The 22489-nt window shown below is 37.1% G+C and overlaps 3 protein-coding genes across 3 annotated transcripts in view; all 3 read left to right on the forward strand.

Annotated features, from left to right (window-relative positions):
• The window catches only part of LOC309495751 (cadherin EGF LAG seven-pass G-type receptor 1-like), a 57693-nt gene extending 35589 nt beyond the window's left edge, over positions 1-22104 (forward strand). Inside the window, exons 23-25 of the mRNA XM_082165588.1 lie at positions 20607-20702; positions 20851-20869; positions 20994-22104. Coding sequence (XP_082021714.1) covers positions 20607-20702; positions 20851-20869; positions 20994-21017 — 139 coding nt within the window. The 3' untranslated portion in view covers positions 21018-22104. The remainder of the gene's footprint in view (positions 1-20606; positions 20703-20850; positions 20870-20993) is intronic.
• Positions 1881-11451, forward strand: LOC309495760 (protocadherin alpha-2-like). Its single transcript, XM_082165605.1, has 11 exons — positions 1881-2059; positions 6692-6760; positions 7643-7806; positions 7955-7999; positions 8105-8194; positions 8285-8374; positions 9070-9183; positions 9581-9694; positions 9777-9870; positions 10167-10279; positions 10372-11451. The coding sequence occupies exons 1-11, from the start codon at positions 1984-1986 to the stop codon at positions 10633-10635; spliced, it is 1233 nt and encodes a 410-aa protein (XP_082021731.1). The 5' UTR covers positions 1881-1983; the 3' UTR covers positions 10636-11451.
• LOC309494697 (protocadherin-18-like) lies at positions 11818-19697 on the forward strand (the record flags this gene model as incomplete). The annotated part of the gene is made up of 10 exons (XM_082164111.1): positions 11818-12195; positions 12305-12403; positions 14262-14434; positions 14552-14700; positions 16351-16658; positions 16969-17079; positions 17847-18038; positions 18165-18262; positions 18787-18955; positions 19566-19697. The coding sequence occupies 9 exons, from the start codon at positions 11818-11820 to the stop codon at positions 18953-18955; spliced, it is 1677 nt and encodes a 558-aa protein (XP_082020237.1). The 3' UTR covers positions 19566-19697.
• Positions 22105-22489: the final 385 nt, after the last annotated feature.

Genomic DNA, 22489 nt, shown 5'->3' on the forward strand with positions numbered 1-22489 from the left:
CCATGGTTTCGGGAAACAGTAGTGACTAGCTAGTTGATTTCTTTAAAGATGCATCGTACTATGATGGTTAAACCAGCGAGTTGCATCGTTGTACGGGAAACGCACCCCAGGTCCACTGTCAAAACGGCAATCAAGAATGACTTTATGACTTTAATTTGAATGACTTTAACCCTCAGATGTACACATTGCAGAACATAACACAGAATTTAGCAGTCAAAACTGATTAATTGATTCAAACCTTTCTCAGCAGCTGTCAGGAACGAGTGAGTGCAGTCTGGACGGTGTAAAAGTTGCAGATGTCTGGTTAGGCCAGTCCTTGACCATGGAGTCGTCCCATATTCAATTTCAATTCAAGTTGTTCAACTGTGCTCTTAGAGTTAGTCATATTTATTAAGAGCCATCGAGTCATCTCCCACCACCACATGTGTAATAATACACGTTTTTAGAGTTGCTCACTATCTCACTCTTTACTGTAGATACAACTTACTGTATATTTATGCCACTTTTACACAACACACATTCATACTGATAACATACTTTTTAACGGTCGCGAAGTAAGTCCAAATTAAAATTTAGTTTATCTACACGTCTACAGTATGCGATTTCTGATTTCTCATTCACTTTTCCCTACATTACTTCACTAATATAGTAGCCTAGACTACACTTGAATGAGTGAATGAAAACGAGCCAGTAAATTTGGACACTGAGTGCGCCGAAGGGCTGCTGCTTTGCATACCCAGATATCAACATTGGCCCAGATCCGGCCCACATCTGGACCTTGTGGAATATTAAATTATATATATATATATATAAAATTCAATAACTGTTTAGGCGTTTAATCAATTTTAGCAACAGGAAAATGCTAGGAATCTGCTTTTACAATCAGTATTTCCTGAGGGGGAAGTTGGGATCACATTCAGTCGCGAGCAGGACAGCTGTTTAGTTTTCAAGGCCACAAGATCACCACAAATCTGACTTTGTCAACTGAGAGATAACGTTCATTTAAATGTCTTATAGCACACTTCTCAACAAGCTGCATGTCATGTGCCTCCACAGTCGTGTGGTAAATCATAAGAAACCAACACCAGCACAAGTCTATTTGTGTGGATTGCTAAAGTAAACCGTATTAGTTTAACATTAATGTTTCACTTTCAAATAGTTTGTTATATAAAACCATCAAGATAAGATATAATCCCTGTTTATCATCCAGTGTAACCTTTGATTTGTTTGATGTTGGTGTTATAAATTTATAGTTGGTTCTGATCATTTTCATGCAGTGATAAGTTAATATTTGACATGTTGATTGTGTTGGCAATAGGAGCACGGGAAAATAAAAAAAAACTTTACCAGTTATCCAGCAATACAGAGTGTGAAATTTTCATTGTTGTCATGTATCTTCACAGAAGCCATATTTGAGTTTAGGGCTAGTCTTTGAGATTTTTTTTAAATATGCATTTAAAATACAAGTCTAAAATGCAACTCTCCGTGTTAGCTAAACAATATAGGATTCCTTGCTCAATCAAAGGGTCCATGGCCTGAAAAAGGGTGAAGACTCCTGATATTAGTAAGGTATAAACTAAGAAAAAGTAATATATATTTAAAACTGCAGTTAATTGTTTTGAAATACAGTAATTGTTGTTGGTTACACTCTGATTTGGGATGTTAGCTTTCACTGTTGTATTGGTCTATGTAAACTATTGCATGAGAAGGTGTGGTTGTACAAACTCAAAACAAGATCAGTAACAAAATCTGAGTTCAAGACATCTCAAATATCCTTAAATAAACTTGTAACATCAACTTCTTTCCAGAAAATCCCTCCCACATCACTCCTTATTATTGGCCTCAACCTTTGATACTTGCTTACTCAGAGAGTAACTGTTTATGGTATACAATAAGGAACAGCTCAGAGGGAGAAATTACAGGAATATTCATTCTCTTTCCTCAAAGGCTTCATAATACAGACGGCATTGTTGACAATGAATTATGGAAATGATGGATTTGTCCTGTCTTTTATTTATTTTAGCTTGTTTTCATGTCCACAGTGTTAGGAGTGCTGTTGGTAAGTCAAATTTATTCGTAACCAGCTGAAGTTGAAATGTGTAGATGGTAGGCAGAACTGGAACTTTGTTTACAGGACTCTGTTATTTACCAAAAAAGAAATGTGACAATGTACATCCAGATTTTGAATATCTATCTATCTATCTATCTATCTATCTATCTATCTATGGTACATAATGTTGTTTAAAAACGTGTTTTACAGGACAAAGGTCTTCTAATGAAGTAAAATGCTTTTCAGGATAATGTTGATTTGTTTACATCATTTATGTTTTCTATTAAGTGTACACACTGTTCATTAACTTAGCTTACTCTCTGAACAACTTACATTATCTGAACAGCTGTCATAATGGCAAAAAAATTATGTAAGGAGAAGATTTGAGAAAATCAGTTGAGTATTGAGATAGAATTGTTGCTTTATTTCGCCAATAGATTATGATCCACAAATAAATGTAAAGAGATCCACAAACATTAAACATATTCGCAAGTAAATAGAATGATATCCACAAATAAACGTTAGGAGTTTCACAAAAATAACTAAATTCACAAATATATAAAATGATAAAAAAAATTAAAAACATAATAACAAATATGATTTTATTTCACAAACACAACTCTTCCTGGCATTCATTTGTGAATCCCTTTCCGTGCATTTGAGGATTTTGAAATATTTCTAGTGTCAAGACTGGTCAAGAGTCAAGACCAAGCGGCAACCTCCCCGTCTCTCTCTTGAAACCAACACGGAAGTGAGTTAAACTGCAATTCATTGACTGGCCGCTTGAGGCTGGCTGCACAAGTGAGTCAAATCTGTATCTCTCCCATGTTAAAATTACCAACTTTACAGCAGAAAAAAAACATGTTTACAGCCTGGTGTCTGTATGTGGCTTTGGTCTATACAGCTAATTTTGCCCTTCATAACAACTGTGAGGGGGGTGAATTATTTTATAACTCATCCGTTTAGTTGATTAATATTTAAAGTTCTACATAATTAAGGGTGTGGCCACTTGAGTGACAGGTAGATTGCCGCTGATGTCAATGCTAGCCGTTTGTCTGCTGTTACTAGCCGTCACTTCACCTCAGCATATGTTAGCTGCTGAACTTGCCATCTCTGCAGTGTTTTGTGCTTTTTACGGAATTATTTCATACAATTTAATACACCCATTAACGTTACTTCGCCCACGGCTTAGGATTCCGTCGTTGTCGTCGAGTATCGTTCGAGAAAACAACCAGCGCTGTATTTCAGTTGTTTTCCTCTGTGAACATGCACTAATGGATGTCTGACAATTTCGTTGCTTTTTGGAGTTTTCAGATTTAAAAACGTCGATAAAGGCTCGTTCGTTCTGCTCTCATGGAACAGATGAGATAATATGCTTATGTACCGTCAGATGAAATCCTGCAGGTGTCGGCGCTTTCTCCGTCCATGCTATAAATGCACATCCTTGAATGAACGCGGATTTTCTAGCGCATACTTGAACTTCATAGGCAATATATCTATGGTTTAACCCATTTGAGAGGCGGCCAAAATCAGAATTTAAAATGGACTGAATAAGCTCTCTACGAACTTGACGAGCGATGCCGCGCTGACGGACCATAGACTATAAAAAAGAGTGACTGACATGTAACGTTATGCACATAAATCACTGTCACACACACACTCTCAGAGTAATATTAAGTTAGTGCATAATACATTTTCAACTAGCAGAATAGTACAGAATCACGATACACAGTCTCACTTGTAGCCATGTCTTTTAACTATTATAATATTTCGAAGGGCAAAAATAGGAACTTTTAATTGGCTTTACATCATCAACTGTCACTTTAGCGCGAGGCCCTGTGCAGTTGCAGACTTGGTACTGTCAGTAGCATAACGTTATAGCATTGCCTCCCCAGCCTGAGCTAACTCGATCACGTCGAGCTAGGTGATTTCAGATAGCCAGTCTCCTCAGCTCCACTCACTCTTTGCCTATTTTCTGTTATCCGGGAGTGACGCAAGGCCAATATGGCGACGGCCGGTGTAGTGAATAATCATAGACAGTATATAAACTGGACACAGCGACCCCATTGGATTTTTACAAAAATTGCTTCTACGGGGCCATAACGTAAGCTACAAGGTAATGGAGCCTTTTATACATTTTCGTGTTTCTTTAGAAATAAATAATGGACAAATGGAGTCTTTAAACGCCTCAGATGTAAAGTTATTCGCTGTCAAAGTGACGCCAAAATGAATGGGAGTCAATGGGATGCTAACAGCAGGTGGGGGTCCGCTAGCCAGTGGCGGGCTGGCGGCGCCCGGGGAAACTTCAAAATAATATGAAACCCTGCCCCCCTGCCCTGTGAATAATCCGGTCACTTTGGTGTGATGAGTCCGGGCTTAGGACCCAAGCAATCCGATTGGTTCAAAGCACGTTTTATGGGTAACCAGGCACTAAATTTTTTCACAAATTTAGTGCCTGGTTACAAATCATACAAAATCATTTTATTATAGAAGACATTTGTACTACGTTATAACGAGTCATTCATGTATTTAATGTATTTTAAATTATACGTTTCATATACTAGTATTTAACCGAAGCTATAGATTCTGAAATTAAAAATTTCTCGTTGTTAGTGTTTTTTAGTTAGCTTAGATAATAGCATAGCATACAGCTAACGTTATCCGATGATCGTGCTATGAGCTTTACCTGAGTTTATACTGCACTGATACTGCCTTACAGTATTCACAGCAATTCGTACTACTGGGGTCCTAAGCCCGGACTCAACACACCAAAGTGGCCTGATTATTCACCACACTTGCTACTTTAGGCTTCAAAAATGCTCTTCAGAAACCTACGGGTGACGTCACGGACACTACGTCCATATTTTTTTACAGTCTATGGTCAAGACATGCAGACAAATCCACAAATAAGTGGACTCCACCCACCATCTACTCAAGCCAATCAGATAACAGCTACCTTGCGCTGACCAATCATAACATTCTCTTGCTCCAACCAATCACGATTTGCTCAGGGTGGGAACAGATTCATTTGCACCCCTGAAATGAACTCTGTAGGGTAGGCTACTATACTATTAAGGGTGCTTTGTTCGTATTAAGTTGAAGTGCTGTTTGCGTGGTTAGAACACTCTGTTTCCAAAATTGATGAAGTTTAATGCTTCTTTATATTTCCATCAGGATCAGTGAATCAGCATAAACATACAGTTTACACAAATTATGATCATTCACTATTCTATGAGTTGCACAGCGCAGCTGATTAACGGTGCATGTCTACTGATGCGAGCGAGCGTTTTCAATTCATTCCTATGGAAGTTGAGCTTCACTCTGAGAAAGCATTGAGAGCGTCAAAAGTTTGGGCAGTTCTCGACTTTATGCAAATATCAAGCGAACAACGCGGGCAGCAGCCAATCGCTGTGTTGTTCAGGCAGTGAAGTTTGTCTCAAGCATTTGGAAATATACAGGTTGTGCCTGGAATATATGCTGCATTTAGTACGTAGATCCTTTTGTTTACAAATTGGACGCTTTGCAGTTGTTATATTTATGTTGCATTATTTTCCTGTCATCACTATAAAGCTGCTTTGAAACAATCTGTATTGTAAAAAGCGATAAATAAATAAAGGTGACATATTTATGTTAAAAATTTCAGTTTGGATGTGTTCATTGTGATTATACTGGCTGCGTTTACAAAAGTTGATCAAATTGACAGGATATCTTTGGGGCATTTGGAAACAAAGCTTGCCTATTTCCAAAAGTAATCACGTGCATCTGTGATGATTATATTGCCCGTGTGATTAAATAAACATACATTAAACACACTCACTACAGACACACCCCTAAGCGAAGGCGTTGTTGCCAGCGGCATTGAGCAGAGTTTTGCCGCTGTACCATGCGCTGTACTGGTCCACTGTCCACACAGCGAACCATACCCTAGCAACCATTTAGAACACCTTAGCAACAATATAACATCATGAATAAGCCATATTTCAGTGCCAGAACATTATATAGACTTATAGTTTGGCTCTCTTGCAGTCACTTGCATCACATACTTCCTATCTGAGCCAATGGAGAATGAGCAAGTTATTTCAGGGTGAGTTGAAAGCAAATCGTGATTTCTTAGAGCGAGAGCATGTTATGATTGGTCAGCGCAATGTGGCTGTTATCTAATTGGCTTGAGTAGACGGTGGGTGGAGTCCACTTATTTGTGAATTTGCACGTCTTTTTTTTACAGTCTATGGTCTTGACACTAGAAATGTTTCAAAATCCACAAATGCGGAGTTAGCAGATATTTTTTGGCAAATCTCATTTTATTTATTTGTGAATTTAATTAATTTTTGTGAAACTCCTCACATATATTTGTGGATCACATTCTATTTATTTGTGAGTGTTTAATGATTTTGAATCCCTACATTTATTATACATTTATTTTAAATATACATTTATTTGTGGATCATAATAATTTGGAATAAAGCAACAATTCTATCCCCATAGTTGAGCCATGTCATTAGCATTTCAGTTAAATTTCAGTATTTCAGAACAATTTTTAAACTGAATGCTTTATTTGTCTTGTTTTTCAATATATTGTGTGGTTTAATGTATAGTGTGTACTACTAAATTTATCCTGAAACCAATTACTTGTTGTTTAAGGTACCTCAGAGATAAACTGTGTGACTGGAACTAATATCTATCTAGGGACTGTCCTGGAGGATTATGAAGGTGAGAAATGATTAAGACTTAACAAACTAAGTATAACTAGTCGCAAATATTAATTTTACATTTAAAAGTAACAATTATTATTTTTTTATTTGTTTTGCATTAATGTAATATTAAAAGGGTCATGAACTGCATTTATTATTTTATAATGTTTCCTGGGGTACACTTATCATGTTAATCAGATTTTTACATAACATAATTTAGAAATAAACAACATTTTTCCTACCCTGATTTTAGCCCTCTGATTTGAACGGAAGCTTGTTTCCACCACAGAATAAAAAATAAAAAAGGCAATTGCTACTTTTTATCTCACAATTCTGACTTTTTTTCTCACAATTGTGAATTTACATCTCACAGTTCTGACTGTTTTCTCAGAATTGCGTGATAGAAAGTCGCAATTGCGAGTTATAAAGTCAGAATTGCATGATATAAAGTAAAAATTGCAAGTTAGTAAAAATTGCATGATATAAAGTAAAAATTGCAAGTTATAAAGTCAAAATTGCATGATATAAAGTAAAAATTGCAAGTTAGTAAAAATTGCATGATATAAAGTAAAAATTGCAAGTTAGTAAAAATTGCATGATATAAAGTAAAAATTGCAAGTTATAAAGTAAAATTGTGAGTTATAAAATCACAATTGCGAGTTATAAAGTCAGAATTGCGTGATATAAAGTCAGAATTGCGAGTTATAAAGTCAGGATTGTGTGATATAAAGTCGCATTTGCGAATTATAAAGTCAGAATTGAGTGATATAAAGTCATCTGGGAGGTCACTGCCTGTCACTGCTCCAGCCATTTTAAAGGGAGTGTTCTTTATTTGTTTTCTGTATGGAATTTAATCAATGTATATGTAAATATTTAAATATGTATTTGATCTGGCCTTCAGGAGATGTAGAGATTATCACTAATATCGGACCTGATGATCGTCTGGTGCTGGAGGGATATAGCAATCCTATTGTTGTAACATTTCTGGAGCTGGTTTACTCTAATGGAGACTCAGCCGCTACTGTACGAACCGTCAAACCACTGGACGCTGATGTACTAAAGGAGGTTTGTTTCACTATTATATTTGTTAGATAAAGTATATAAAAATAAAAATAACATAACCATACTTACATATGCATACATATATATTACTTTAATAATGGAAGAAAGTGCCATATACTGTATGTCTCTTTGTGTGTTTTATTTCTTCCAGTCAGGAGTGAATTTCTATTATTCAGTGACCTGCTCAAACACAGGGGTATGTTTATTTACACAATAGCATAATCCAATCATTCAATAAAAATTATGGAAATTGGTATCATCACATAAATCTTCATTTCAAAAATGTCATTGTGCATTTCAGCTGAAAAATATCCGGACGTTAGAAGTTCAGGATATCAATGACAATCCTCCGATCTTCCAGAGTAAAACATACAGCGTCACCGTGTCAGAGGTGTGTGTAATGTCACATCTTTATACAGCAGAAGTGTGTTTGGTCACTCAGAGACTCACATCTCTTTGTAAACTGTGTCTTTTGCTCCAGACGACAGCTGTGGGTTCAGATGTGCTCAGGGTTATAGCTGAAGATGCAGATGTTTATCCAGAAAACAGCAATATTATATATTCTATACTGGTAAGTCTCAACTGAGTCTCATGTATTTTATATATTACACTAACACAATAGGCTTCTACAAAAGTCACATTATAGATGACCGTGACAGTAGACATGTTCCTGAAACTACATTTCTCTGATAACAAACTTGAGTGAGTTCAAAAATAATCATAAATTGTTGTTCCATTTTCCCAAAAGAGAAAGACAAAATGTAAGACGTTTCAGTTGAAATGCTTATGTCTGCTAAACATTTACTTTTGTTTAAAAGACTACCATATAGATACCTCAAAGTTAGTAGCATGAAAACCAACAAATTTTTATTTCATGTGGCATTAAAAATCTGAAGGAAACAACAGTTGGAACAATATTTTTCAAGGCTGGTTGAGTTTGTTGTATCCTACAGATAATTAGAAATCCCAACTTTCACTTGTACATCCCAATCATCTCTGACCTTGTTACTTTTAATCTAATCCCATTGTTTTCATACCATTCCTTGTAAACCAATTAGGCTCTGGATTTAATTTTTTAGTTTCTATGATTTCTAAGTAAATTTTCTAATATGTTTAATCAATTTATTTTTTATTTTTGAAATATTTAATATAGATTATATCTAACACAGTAATGCATTCAGTTCTTTTTTTTAGAAAATACATATATATTTGAGTGCAATAATGTGTGAGCTCAGTTTGAGTCATTTGAATCCCATGCCCTGACAGCCTCCAGCACCAGATGAATTTGAAGTGAAAGATGACGGAAACATCAGGTTGAAACAAGCTCTGAACTACGACAGTGCTCAACAGTACATCTTCACTGTGCAAGCTAAAGACAAAGTAAAGACAAACTTTGACATCCTACCAGTCACACATCCATTTTACTAAGCATTGCTTTACATTTAAAGGAATAGTTTCCCAAGAGTGAAAATTCTGTCATCATTTACTCACCCACAAAAGCTGTAACTGGGACGGTACCCTTTCAAAATGTAGACCTTTGAACCTTCTTTACCCCTAAAAGGTGCATATTACTACCTCAAAGATAATACATTTGGTAAGGGTACCACTCCAGTGCCCTTTTTTCTGAGAGTGCATGACTTTCTTTCTTCTGTGGAAAACTAAAGCAGATGTTTAGTAGAATTGTCCAAACTGCTTTTTCCCATACATTGACATTTTCATTTTTGGATGAACTATCATTTTAAGGTAGATAGTATTAAAACACTATGTTTCTTTGCAGGATAAAGAAGAATTCAGTGACACCACAACAGTTACAATAACGGTTGACGATTTTGACAATCTAAACCCTTATTTTGATCACAGTCTCTACAAGGCATCCATTGAGGAAAACCAGGTAAATAACATCATGATCAATATTTAAACGCATGTCTGATCAAACAAATGAAACCCTCCATGTCTTTTCTGTCCATGCACAGGTAGGACAGTTTTCAGACATCACTCCTGAGGCCATAAAAGCTCAAGATGGCGACACGGGCATCAACGAGCCTGTACTTTACAGCATAACAGCAGGTGCTGTTAACAGAAGATTTACAACACACTTACATGACATGTGTCCTAATCTAAATAACCTCCTCCTGTTTCAAATAAAGTTTCTCTGTAGATGTGTGAGAGCTAGATGTGAAACACTGATTTTAAATCTGATAATATAGAAAATTCCACCAAACTATAGTCAAGCACAGCAAATTTTGATAAAACAAGCACTTTACACTACTAATAACACACTTCTATTTGAAGAAAGAAATATAGTCATATTCTATTTTAAGTTTCTGATAATAACAAAGCAAATATCCACATTTCTGTTCCAGCCTTTCCAAATGAATATCAGAGCAACTTTGACATAAATCAAAACAGTGGAGTCATTTCTGTGACAACGGCACTAGACAGAGAGGAAGTCGACCAGATAACTGTTCACATACAGGTATCAGACGTTTCTGAAGACATTCATGAATCTGAAGAGGTTTCAGGATTGTGTTTGTTTATATTTTCTATTCATGATTTCCTTATAAATAGGCAACTCAGCAGAATGATGCCCGTAAAACGGCTAACGCTGTGGTGTCCGTCACCATTGAGGATGTGAATGACAACCCTCCAAAATTTGACCAGGATGAGTACACCGTATCTATTCTGGAAAATTCACCACAGGATCAGTTTGTGCTTCAGACTAGAGTCACTGATCCAGACCTGGTACTGTTCCTGAAAACATCAATGTCTGTTTGCAAAGTAGATCAAATAAACACAAAAATAAAAAATACAGACTTGCAAACACTAAAATGATGATCCAATCATCCAGAGCTCCCAACAACTTAAAAACACTAAGCGACTGTTTAGCAAAATGATGTTTTATTAACAAAGTTCGGGAGGAGCACGTTCAGATAATTAACACAAGTGGAGAGCACTCAGCAATCAATGGTAAGAGGTATATATACACTCAGGAGTCTCACCACAATCCATTGACAATTTTGCAGCATACCCTTCTCCACGCTTCTAGTCCTAAACACTTACATACGGGGGGAGTACTCTGGGTTCGGGCCGAACTCCGATCCCTCCCCCCGGACAGCACGCCAAATACGCATTAAACTTTACCCCCTCAAATTGTATGTAAGTGTGAACTCGTGAAACTCTAGCAACCACCCATTAATAAATTTGAACACCTTAACAAGTAATTCCCCAACTGCTCAGAACACTTTAGCAATGGTTAAGAAATGCAAGTATTCAAGGCATAACACTTGAAGTATGTAACTTTTTGACTGTACTAAAGCACGAAAATGTCCTAATATGCTTGCAGAGATTTAGGAAACATGCTAAGTTCACATACTTGTGTCTCCTAAAAACAAAGCTACAGCCAGTTATTCTACTTTGAAATGTGCGTTCCGCATCAGAACTGTTTTTGTTTTGGTCTGAGAGTGATTTCGCTGCCGATTTACCCAATAGTATATTGACACCCTGGGTTTATCAGTTAGCAGAAAACACAGCGTATTATAGCCATGGAAGTCAGCAACAAACTAGGTCAGAAATAGCAGATTTGACCCGACCTAAAAAGCCTCGGCATCCATCTAAAAAGCTCTATGTCCAGAGGCATATTAAAACATGGATAAATCAACTCATCAACTCACACTGTAAGGCTCGTCGCCTTCCATTGTCAGTTGTGCTCATTTCTGTTGCGTGTCCTTCTCAATCTGGCAACCCGGGAGCATCAAGTCTGAGGAGCGGACGAGAGAAACAACCCTCTCCAATATTTTGAATTTGGACTACAGTACCCATTAGCTGGGTCAATACTACATACTGCACCTTTAAAACTCTCTTCTAACTACCAGAGTCTTCAAACTTAAACTGATATAGCTGATATAAACTTCCATTTAAGGTTTTGTCAAGCCAACATTCAAAGTTTGATTTGATGAACTTACCTTATCTAGTTTTCTCTCTGATCAGGGTGGGTTCTCTAAAGGTCACTTTATCATGGTTAGCGATACCTTCGTTATCAACAGTCAAGGAGTAATATCACTCCGGAGCGACGCCACCTTGGATAGAGAAACTGTAGACAATTACACCATACAGGTACAAAGCAACCACATTCATTTCTTAAATCCAACTATTTACCAGCCTGTCGATAGTTTAAGCTCCACAGCTCAGGTCATCATCACTGTTCTGGACGTCAACGACAACAACCCACAATTCCTTCCTCTGCCAGAGCCCATTGAGATTCAGGAAGGTGCGTACACACCCTCATCACCTGGAGAGGTGTGCAAAATCTCAGCCACAGACGCTGACATTGGAGACAACGGACGTGTCACCATCTCTACTTCCTCACACAGTGAAATATTCAGATTCAGAGAGGTGAGGGGACTTATGAGAAAGGCAGCTGTCACTGTGCCTACAGTAAATTATATCATAACTTTATAAATATGAAATTGTAAAAAAAAAAACGCTTATTTCATTCCTTAAGGATGGGACTCTCCTAGCCATTGAGGAACTGGATCGGGAGACACAGGATGTGTATGATGTGGTCATTGTTGCTGTGGACCATGCGATCCCACAGAGAAATGTACAGTAATAATATCTATTTATTTGATGTAAATATGTGTAGTTCAGTTCAATTTGCAATTGGAACATTCTGTGGCATTTCCTAATATGGAAGGTTGTAAAGGGTTTTATCTGTCTGCCAGCATATAAAGAACTAGTTGACTGATTGGCCATAGCTTCATGGAATATAAACTTTGAAAGATTTTCCCAATTTAGTTTGAGGCGTTGTTTAAGTAGCATTACAACTTTGAGCACACCTGCACATTAATATTGTCCTAAAGGTTATATTTCAGTTAAATTTTTTATTTATCTACCCCTTAATGACACACAAACATGCAAAAAGAAGCTACAGTAAGTTCTAGATTTTATGCAGATATTAAAAAATCTGGCTACCTGATACTAGTTCAATCCTTACAAGTGAATTACTGTTAATTCCAGACATTAAGTTAGATACTAGACACTGCAAATCATAGACGTTGGAACAGGGGGGGCGGGGGGGTCGGCCGCCCCCCCCCCCACCACCCCTTTTCCCCACCCCTCTAGGGGTCAGCCAGCTGTTTTTTTCGTTGTTTTTGGTTTCCGTTTTATATATACAGAATCTGAATTAAATGTGTTTGATTTAAGCCTACATTTCAACATTTTGTGTCATAAAATTTCTTGTTTTTAAGCCTTTCGCACGTACGGTCACACCGTTGTGATCAGTCTAGGCTGGTCCCTGGAGCGTTTCACACCGGTGTGATCAGAACGGTCAGTGCATCACATGATCAACTGCTAAATTCAAATGTTGAATTTAGCCAGAGACAGGCGCGCTCAGAGCTGTCATATATCACAACTTTTCAGTGTTTTCAACCACATACTGTTTATTTTAGGTTTCAGACATATAAATTCACATAAGTAGGCTACTAAAAAAACAATACATTTAGAATTTGTAAAATACACACTGATGTCTATGCATAGACATCAGTGTGTATTTTACAAATTCTAAATGTATTGTTTTCGGAGGTAATAATAATCCTTTCCATTATAATTCGACACGTTTTATTCATCAGATACACATTGTGTAAGTAACTTTAATGTTTACTCTATTCTTCTCCCAGTTCACCAGCCACTTACTTTTATGTATTTCGGGAGAAGTGGATGAATGTGAAATTTACACGTGTTGTAAATCCAACAGATCCGATTCTCTGAACTGCGTCTGCGGCACAAACTAACACGGCGGCGCCCATCGCGCATACAGCTCAACTAACGCGATCGTTATAAAGGTGTTTAAACAACAATACACTTCCACTTGCATATATTTGACAATCGGAATATCAGATATTTCATGCCATAGCTAACACATTTGTGAATATTCTGAATAAAAAAGGAAAAATGACATAAAAGCAGATCATCATTCATTCAGCGCTGTTGACTTTAGAGCGCTCCGTGGATAGACTGAAGGAGTGGTCCGTGGAGCTCGCTGAACTCCAGACACACATGGCCACGTTTTCTGCGCGTTTATGACCCTGCTCTGCGTAAATGCATTGCCTCTTTTGACGCGTTTTGACATAGATTTCATTGAAGGTAAATTGGAGCGGCCACACTGAGCTGTGCGTAACGCCCACAGACTTGAAGTGAACGAGACAGAGGCTGTCCGGTAGCCTAGTGTCTGAAATGGTTAACTCTGTGGCGATGCATGTGCAAAACAGGTTTAACTAATCATAAAGTCAATCAGGATACGTAACACAGGCTACTATAGGCCTACACTAACACACCCCCCCCCCCCCCCCCTCCCTCAAGAATCCCGCCCCCCCTCTCACAATATAGTTCCCACGTCCCTGCTGCAAATATCAGCTTTTGGTCTGTAATACGAAAGGTTTGCTTGGTTTCATTTTCTGCAGAATATCACCACAGTGAGGGTCAGTATCACAGATGTCAATGACAACGCTCCAGTTTTCAGCTCCGACACCTACAGGAAAAGCATTCTGGTTAAAGACGCCAAAGTTGGAGATGTGCTGCTGACGCTCTCGGCCACAGATAAAGATGCTGGAAGCAACACGCTAATTAGTTATAGGTAAGCTTAAGCTAACTAAACTTCCATTTCATTAGGATCAATAACATGAAGGCAAAACCATGAACACACTTACCTACATCACTCTAAGACAGATGCATGAATGTTGTTTTTCTGTAGTTTCTCTGAAAACTCCTCAATGGTTGTATTGGATGCTGAAACAGGAGACATCACTTTGACCTCTGACCTCAGTGAGGTCACAGAAGACACGCTGCTAACCCTCACTGCTATAGCGACAGATCATGGAACACCACCAGAATCTGATGAAGGTTTGGGCTTCATAACTTTGTTGTTCTTCCTTAGAGTTCTATCTCTCTCTCTAGTTCAGTGTGATCCCACCTAAATACTGTAAATATGTCCACAAAGAGGCAGAAAAATACTAGTTCTAATGTAGTACTACTAGTGTCAATGCAGTTTATGCCAGCACAAAACATTAAAACTGGGGGTCCATTACTCATGATTGGAAATAACATATAGAGCTACAATAGTCTCAAAATGAACATTTTAAACAAAATATGATTCACAAATGCATACAATTTACAAACTCATAATTCTTATTCACAAAACATATGTAAATGCACAACTAAATTTACATTCACTAAATAAAAAAAGCAATTCATAAATACAAGTATCTTATGTTTTTACGTGTACAAATTGATTGTTGAATCTGCATTTGCAAATCATGTGTATGTGTGTATCACTTTAGGGCTTTTGGTCTATTTTGTTTAGATTTCAGCACAAATTGTTCTGTAATCTGCTAAAACACTGCCTGCACAGTCATTCAAATCTAAAGTGAGCCCTGCATCTTGTGCTACAACTTCAGACATCTATAGCCTCTTCAATATCTCCGTCTTTAACAAATCTCAAGAACATCTCCCAAATTTCTTAAAATTAAGAAGACTTCCCCTTGATCACATATGTAAGCTTCTCAAGGGCCAAACTGGATATATCAAGTTTTTCAGCCAAAGTCCAAGGGAAGGACAACTTGTATTCTTCCAGCAAAGGGCAACTGAACGCCTGGCTTGTAGTAGGCACAAATCCATCAGTGTTTTCTCTTTGACGAGCAGAGAGCAATTCTCCACATAGACACCCAATACACATATTACCGGGCTTAAAGAAATAGGAGTAGTCACTTTACTCTAAAACTTTTGTACCTCACCACATTCCCACACACAATGAAAAATGTACCTTGGAAATTATTGCATTTAAAACATAAGTCAGGAATATAGGGTTACATTTAATCTCACCGTACTGATATACTGTAAGTTCTCATTATTCAATTATATTGTAAGAGTCTCAAACGAGTATTTATTGTTTGAGTTTGTGCTTTTAAACATATTGTACCCCACTCATCTAATGAAATGTCTTTATTTAAATCTTGCATCCATGCTCGTCTTTTATTTTCAGAATTTTCTTTATGATTCTGTACCAGTATATTATATAATTGAGTAATTCGCCCTTTACTTGTGTCTTGTGTGGAAAAGGTTTCCAGTGTGGATAATGAAGGGAATTGCACAGAATTCTTTAGTTTAAAAAAATAAAACTTCTAAGCTGCAGGTATTTAAAAAAAAATTTTCCGGGGTATATGAAACTTTGATACCAGATTGTCAAATGACATTCAAATATTGTCTTCATTTAAGTCCATCAATCTAACTATTCCCTTATTCAACCATGGTTTAAACCCCATATCATTTTTAGCTGGAGTGAAATATGAATTCCCCCAAATCGGGGAGAAGCAAGACAACAATGGGGCCTCTCCGAGAAATTTATGAACTTCATACCAGATCATAATGGTATTCTTCACAAATGGGTTATGGTACATTTGTGTCCCAAACTTGTGCCCTTGGTTTGTATGTAAGAATCAACCTGACCTCAATAGAACTAACATGTCAAAACTAACATCTTTCTTCTCTCTGTAGCCGAAGTCTTGATCTACTTCCAAATTGCTCCTTTCACTGAGAGTGTGAGTTTTGAAAGCTCCTCCTACAAATTCACAATAAAGGAGAATGAACCTGAGGCCTCAACAGTGGGCAAGGTCAAGGCATTAACAGGAAGTCCAGTGGTTACGGTCAGCTATAACTTGAAATCACACAAGCATGTCTTCTCTGTGGATGATGAGGGAACCATAAAAGCTCTCAGACCGCTGGATAAGGAGAAAGAGGAGTGGTACATCCTCACAGTAGAAGCCATAGACTCCAGAACTCCTCCAAACACTGCAGAGGCAATGGTACTATTCTCACTTTAAACTAAGGCCAGAAACAAACTCTACACAAGTGCACAATTTATGTTAATGCATAGTGTTCTTTGGTAAAATGTATGTTAATGCCCGCTGTATCCCCCATTTCAGAATGCAATGACACAAGTTGTGCAGTTATAAGTGTTTGCGTTCTCATACTTACCTAGAGTATGTTTTTACTCTTACTCTTAAAATCGTACTCTTCAAGCACGTCAAAGTCAAAAGTTTCTCTTCTTAAAAGAAAGTTGCCACAGGGCTCATTTATATTTGTATTTGACTTTTTTTCTCTCACAATCTTCAGGTCAGCGTTCAGGTTGAGAACATGAATGAGGCTCCTGTGTTTGACGCTGAAATATATAAAGCAGAGATTTTCAGTATCTCTCCATACAAATTCCCCATAGTGAAGGTCCAGGTGAGTGTGGCATAGACATCAGATATAAATGCAGTGGATGTACTCAGATCTATTTTGTAATTAGTGGTGTTCGCTAAGGCAAACATCACTGTTACTGTTATTGCTCATACTAAAGGGCTAGTGATTTGTTCAAACCCATAACCCTAAGTAATACATTTCGACATGCAACTCATCCAGTGCCGTCTGAGGAGATATGTGCTGGTATTTTTCAAAGTGATCAGACTTACTTTTTTTCTCCTGGCATATAAAATGCTGATGTCTGAAATGTTTACCCCAAAGCAGCTGAGCCACTCTTAGAAAAAAGTTCTATACAGAACCCTTGACTCAGTTTTAAAGAACCCTTTATGCTAAAAAAGTTTTATATATCTTAAATATCTCAAATTATTGAATTATACTTTCATGTTTAATGGATTATTCAAAATGTTTCTAGTGGTAATATATGTTTACGAGCTGTTTAATTCATAAAATCTAATTAAGGTTAAAAATCAATTAAAATTAAATCCATAAAATGACCCCATGATGGGAACCCCTAAAAATTCGATATATGAAGTGCCTGACAGAAACTTTTAAGGTTCTATATAGAAGAGTGCTATCCGTAAAAATATTACTGAACAGTGAACTTACTAAATGAAAGTACATAACCAAGCTAATTGTTGTTAATAGTTGTTAATAAACTAAATTTTTTTAATCACATTTGATTTCATGTTTTTTTTTGTTTTTTTTTTGTATTCACGTAACTGGTTGAAATGTGGTGGTGTGTCCCTCAGGCATCGGACCCTGATGTGGGCGAGAGCTCAGAACTGCAGTATTCCCTGCTGGAGTCCACAACTCTGCTGGATGTGGAGGCAAGCACTGGTCAGATCTACGTACTGGATGTATCCAAATTTGGAGACAATCTGTTCACCTTTCAGGTTAAAGCCACTGATAAACATGGGCTGTTCACGACTACAACAGTACAGGTGAGCAGAAACAGAGAGAGAGAAAAAGAGAACGCTTTTGTAAGACTCTTTCAAATGACCAATGACATTTTGATTGAGAAGAGAACACCTTTACAAAGACAGGCTTTTTGTGTTTGCCGCCTGCAGATCGAAGTAAAACAAAGTGTACATCATGACAGCGTCTCAGTAATCTCCTTAAACCGGCCCGTATACATAGTGGAGAAGATGATACCAGAGATGGAAGAGTGAGTAATCTCTGTTCGTTATTGAAACATGTTATTATTGAGACAGAATAAGTGCATTTCTATTTGTGAAGTGCTAATGTGTTTTGAGCTATAGAGGAAACATGTTTAAGGATTAATTAACCCAAAACTAAATTTAAAAATGAATTATTTTACTCACCCTCATGAGATTCCTAACCTGTGTGTCCTGCTATGTTTTCAAAGAAAATGTTCATACAGTTCTTTCCCACAAAAAAAAGCATAATAAAAAAATAGTCCATATGACATTTCCAAGTCTAAGTCACCTTGTCTGTAGAACAGACTGAAATTTACACCATTATTTACTGAAAAGCTTCCCTTCTAGTGAGTTATGTCAGGGTGTCAAATTATAGAAACGGATCGATCATGAGCAAAACGTTATTTTAAGCCAGTTCTTATCAATGAATTGTTTTTTCTGTGTTACAAATTAGACTGAATTGGTGCTTCATGTTACCTCCTGTTATTGTTTTGTGTTCTATACACCATCTGATTGTGTGTTTCTTCCTCAGATCCATGGGGAAAGTTTTAGGCTGGACTGTGAAAATCCTCAGTGTGAGAGCTGAGGATGGGAATGAGATGCGCACCATTCTTAGAGAATCTACAGACAAGACTTACGTCAGTTTCATTGCCATGGACTCAAGTGGTGCGGTCATCCAAGCCACAGAGGTCAAAGAGTAAGTTGAACTAATAGCAGTTTATTCAGACTAATCTAATGTGAAAGCTGATGTGGAAATGTGCAAGTAACATGTTTTACAATAAATAGAGTTATCATGGTTGTAGCCTTGTGGACAGTGCTCTGACTTTAAAATCGGTTATAATTTTAATCAGTTATAAAATTCCTCTGAGATCTGAATACATTCATTTTTATTTTAACTCTGATTGTCCACAAGGCTATTGGTTTGCCAACCATGTTTGTGTAAGAATACCAGTAAGGGATTTGAATTATGTGACAAGTGCGAATTATGTGACAAGTGCGAGTGCTACAATTGTAAAAACTTTTAACATCACAATACGCAGATATGTATCCACCTTGAAAAGTGTTCCTCCTCAGAATTATGATTTATAAAGGTTTACAAACCATAAATATACATATTTATGAATACTTTGTGTAAGTGCTAACAAAAATATAAGCTATTAAAAAAAAAAAAAAATTATGTATGAGCATTAACAAAAACATATACTCTTCACAATTCCCTCTGTCCTGCTTGCCTGAATTACATCTATTCTATAATTAGGATGAGAGTGTAATGGGCATCATCTGAAATAATATCTTCACTCTCACAGAAAGCTGAACAGTGAGAACAAAGTTTTAACATCTGAGCTGGAGAAGGTTTTTGGTCCTGGTTTGGTAATCAAAGTGGAGGACAGTTCAGGAGACTCTGGAGAACCCAGTCAAGCCGTCACAATCGCTCTTGGTGTTCTGCTGGGAGCAGTCAGTGTGGCTTTACTGTCGACGATTATCCATCTTGTCAAGTAAGTTATTACTGGCCATGTAACTGCAGTCTGTGTGTGTGTGTGTGTGTGTGCGTGCGTGCGTGCGTGTGTGTGTGCGTGTGTGTGTGTGTATACAGATTTATATTACATTGTACATATTACCAAATGTCCCCTATCATAGGATAGGTTAATAAACATACTAAATTATATATTTTTGAAAATGTAAAAATGCAGAAAGTTTTCTGTGATGGGTAGGTTTAGGCGTAGGGTTAGTGTAAGGGGAATATACAGTTTGTACAGTATAAAAAACATTATGTCTATGCAGTCCCCACAAAGATTCTCTTTGTGTGTGTTTGACACAGAATAAACTTAGTTGTGGTCAACTAACCTGTCTCCTTATTCCTATTTGAAAAATAAACTTAAAGTCATCATGAAATCAGAATTGATTTTTTAATTTGATTGATTTAAATGGTCTGCTCTGTTTCACCTGGACTACCAGTAATAAATACTACAGCTTTCCTAAAATGCCGTAATGTGATGCCAGTTGTCTTTATAGTGATAAAATTATGTTTCATGTTGAACATTGACAAAAAAAGAAAAGTGAAGTCTGCACACTGCATGCTACTCAAGAAAAATGTATTAAAAGCACAACGTTCTCAACGCTCAAATTTTTCTTGAGTAGCATGCAGTGTGCAGACTTCACTTTTCTTTTTTTGTTTATGTTTTTTTGATGTCCTGCCCCTGAGCCCAATCTGGGTGTTTGGAATGTGCACACCAGTTTTGTATTTTTGATTCATGTTGAACATTGCTCATATTTTAGGGGTAATTTTTATCACAGTGAAGAAAATTAATATGTTTGGTCAATTAGTTATAATACATATTTTTGCTGCCTCAGGAAAAAGGGCACCGATTCTGACAGACAGAGTTCAAATACTGCCATTGATTTACCTGAAAGGAGAAACAGTATTGACACCCTTGCTAACTTCAACACGTAAGTGTCAAAATATTGTTGAAGATCTGATACAAATAGTTTGAAAAAAAAATTCTCAAATACAAAATATGCATCAGTTACCATGTTTTTATCTGCATTGATTTGTTCTGAGATGTTTGAGTAAACATGTTTCTTCTTTTGTTAACAGAAACCCAGAACCCGGAAAGGTAAAGCCCCTTACTGTAACGACAAACTAATAGAGTATAATTCATTAAGTATCATTTTGTCATTAAAAATGGAATCTAAATTCTTATTTGTAATTTTGTCCCGTGTGTTTTGTGTGTTTCCCAGGAAGAGGTTAAAGAGAAATTTTGACAGAGAATCTGAGAATGGAAGTTATATCAGTGGAAACAGCATCTCTGCCCTCTGAAAACACCCTGATGGATCAAAGCTCATCAGTTCTTCTCAGTGGTGTACAAGACTTAGTGAGATGCCCTACATGGAGGAAACAACACTAGTATGAGGGCTTCTTTAGACAGAAATCAGACTCCGGGCTTCAGCATTACAGGGTTAACATCTTTGATCACGTGTCCTCAGTTCCAGGATCAGATGTCATGTGACTCTCACAATGACAAACTTAAGTCACAACCAAGCGGCAACCTTCCGGTCTCTCTCTTGAATGCAACACAGAAGTGACTTAAACTGCAATTCATCGACTGGCCACTAGAGACAGGCTGCAAAAGAGAGTCAATCCCATAGACCCCCCATGTTAAAATGCCCAACTTTACAGCAGAAAATAATATGTTTACAGCCTGGTATAAAAAGTGGTTCTGGTCTATATAGCTAATTTTGCCCTTCATGATAACTGTGAGGGGGGTGAATTTTTTTATAACTCATCCATTTAAATTATATTAAGCCTTAAAGTTCTGCATAATTAAGAGCGTGGCCACTTGAGTGACAGGTGGCTTGCTGCTGCTTCACTACTAGCCGTTTGTCTGCTGTCTGTTAGCATCACATCACCTCAGCTAATACGCCTCACAGCCCATTGTCGTTTATCCGGGAGTGACGCGCTGTCAAGATGGCGGCGGCCGGCTCCACCCACTTTGGGCTTCAAAAATGCTCTTCAGAAACCTACAGGTGATGTCACAGATACTACGTCCAATTTTCAAAACATACACAACACAGGGCGAATTCCCTTCAAAGAGACAAGCATTCGTGTCTCATAGTGGCTGTCTGGATCACCCATCATGAAGCCAGATGTCACTGCTACTTTATTATGAATTGGAACATTATTTTAAAACATAATTCATAATGAAAAATACAGCTGTTAAGACAGATGTAGCAGTCCTGTAGAGCAAACAGGAGAGATGGTGCTGGATACGCCACAGTCACTTTGATTGATTCCCAAGGAATACAAGAACTGCCAAATGTGTAAATGTAAATAAATGTAGATTTTTTTTAATATAGCCTCTGTGTCTTTAATTCACATTTAGCATTTGGTGAAAAAATAACAAAAATTTAAAATGTGTTATGTTACAGATATTTCATTACATTTCCAGATAAATCTGAATCGCAAATAAATTCTAAAAAATACGAAGTGACCATCGCATTTAAATTTCAATGATGGTCTCACAAAAGGGCCCTTAATGAAGGAATTTGGTTGCTTACTTTGGTTTGGGATTTTCCATCACATAACATATATTCACCAAATTGTCTAATTGTTACTTTTGCTAATGTATTCAATCTATGAGTATTTTGTAAAATGGTGGAAGAAAAGTTTGCAACATTTGTTTTATGAAGATGTATGTTACACAGTTCCTTTGGGAAGATTTCTTATTTGTCTCATT

Source organism: Leuciscus leuciscus (genome assembly GCF_965113295.1).
Source record: "Leuciscus leuciscus genome assembly, chromosome: 3".
Taxonomy (NCBI): domain Eukaryota; kingdom Metazoa; phylum Chordata; class Actinopteri; order Cypriniformes; family Leuciscidae; genus Leuciscus; species Leuciscus leuciscus.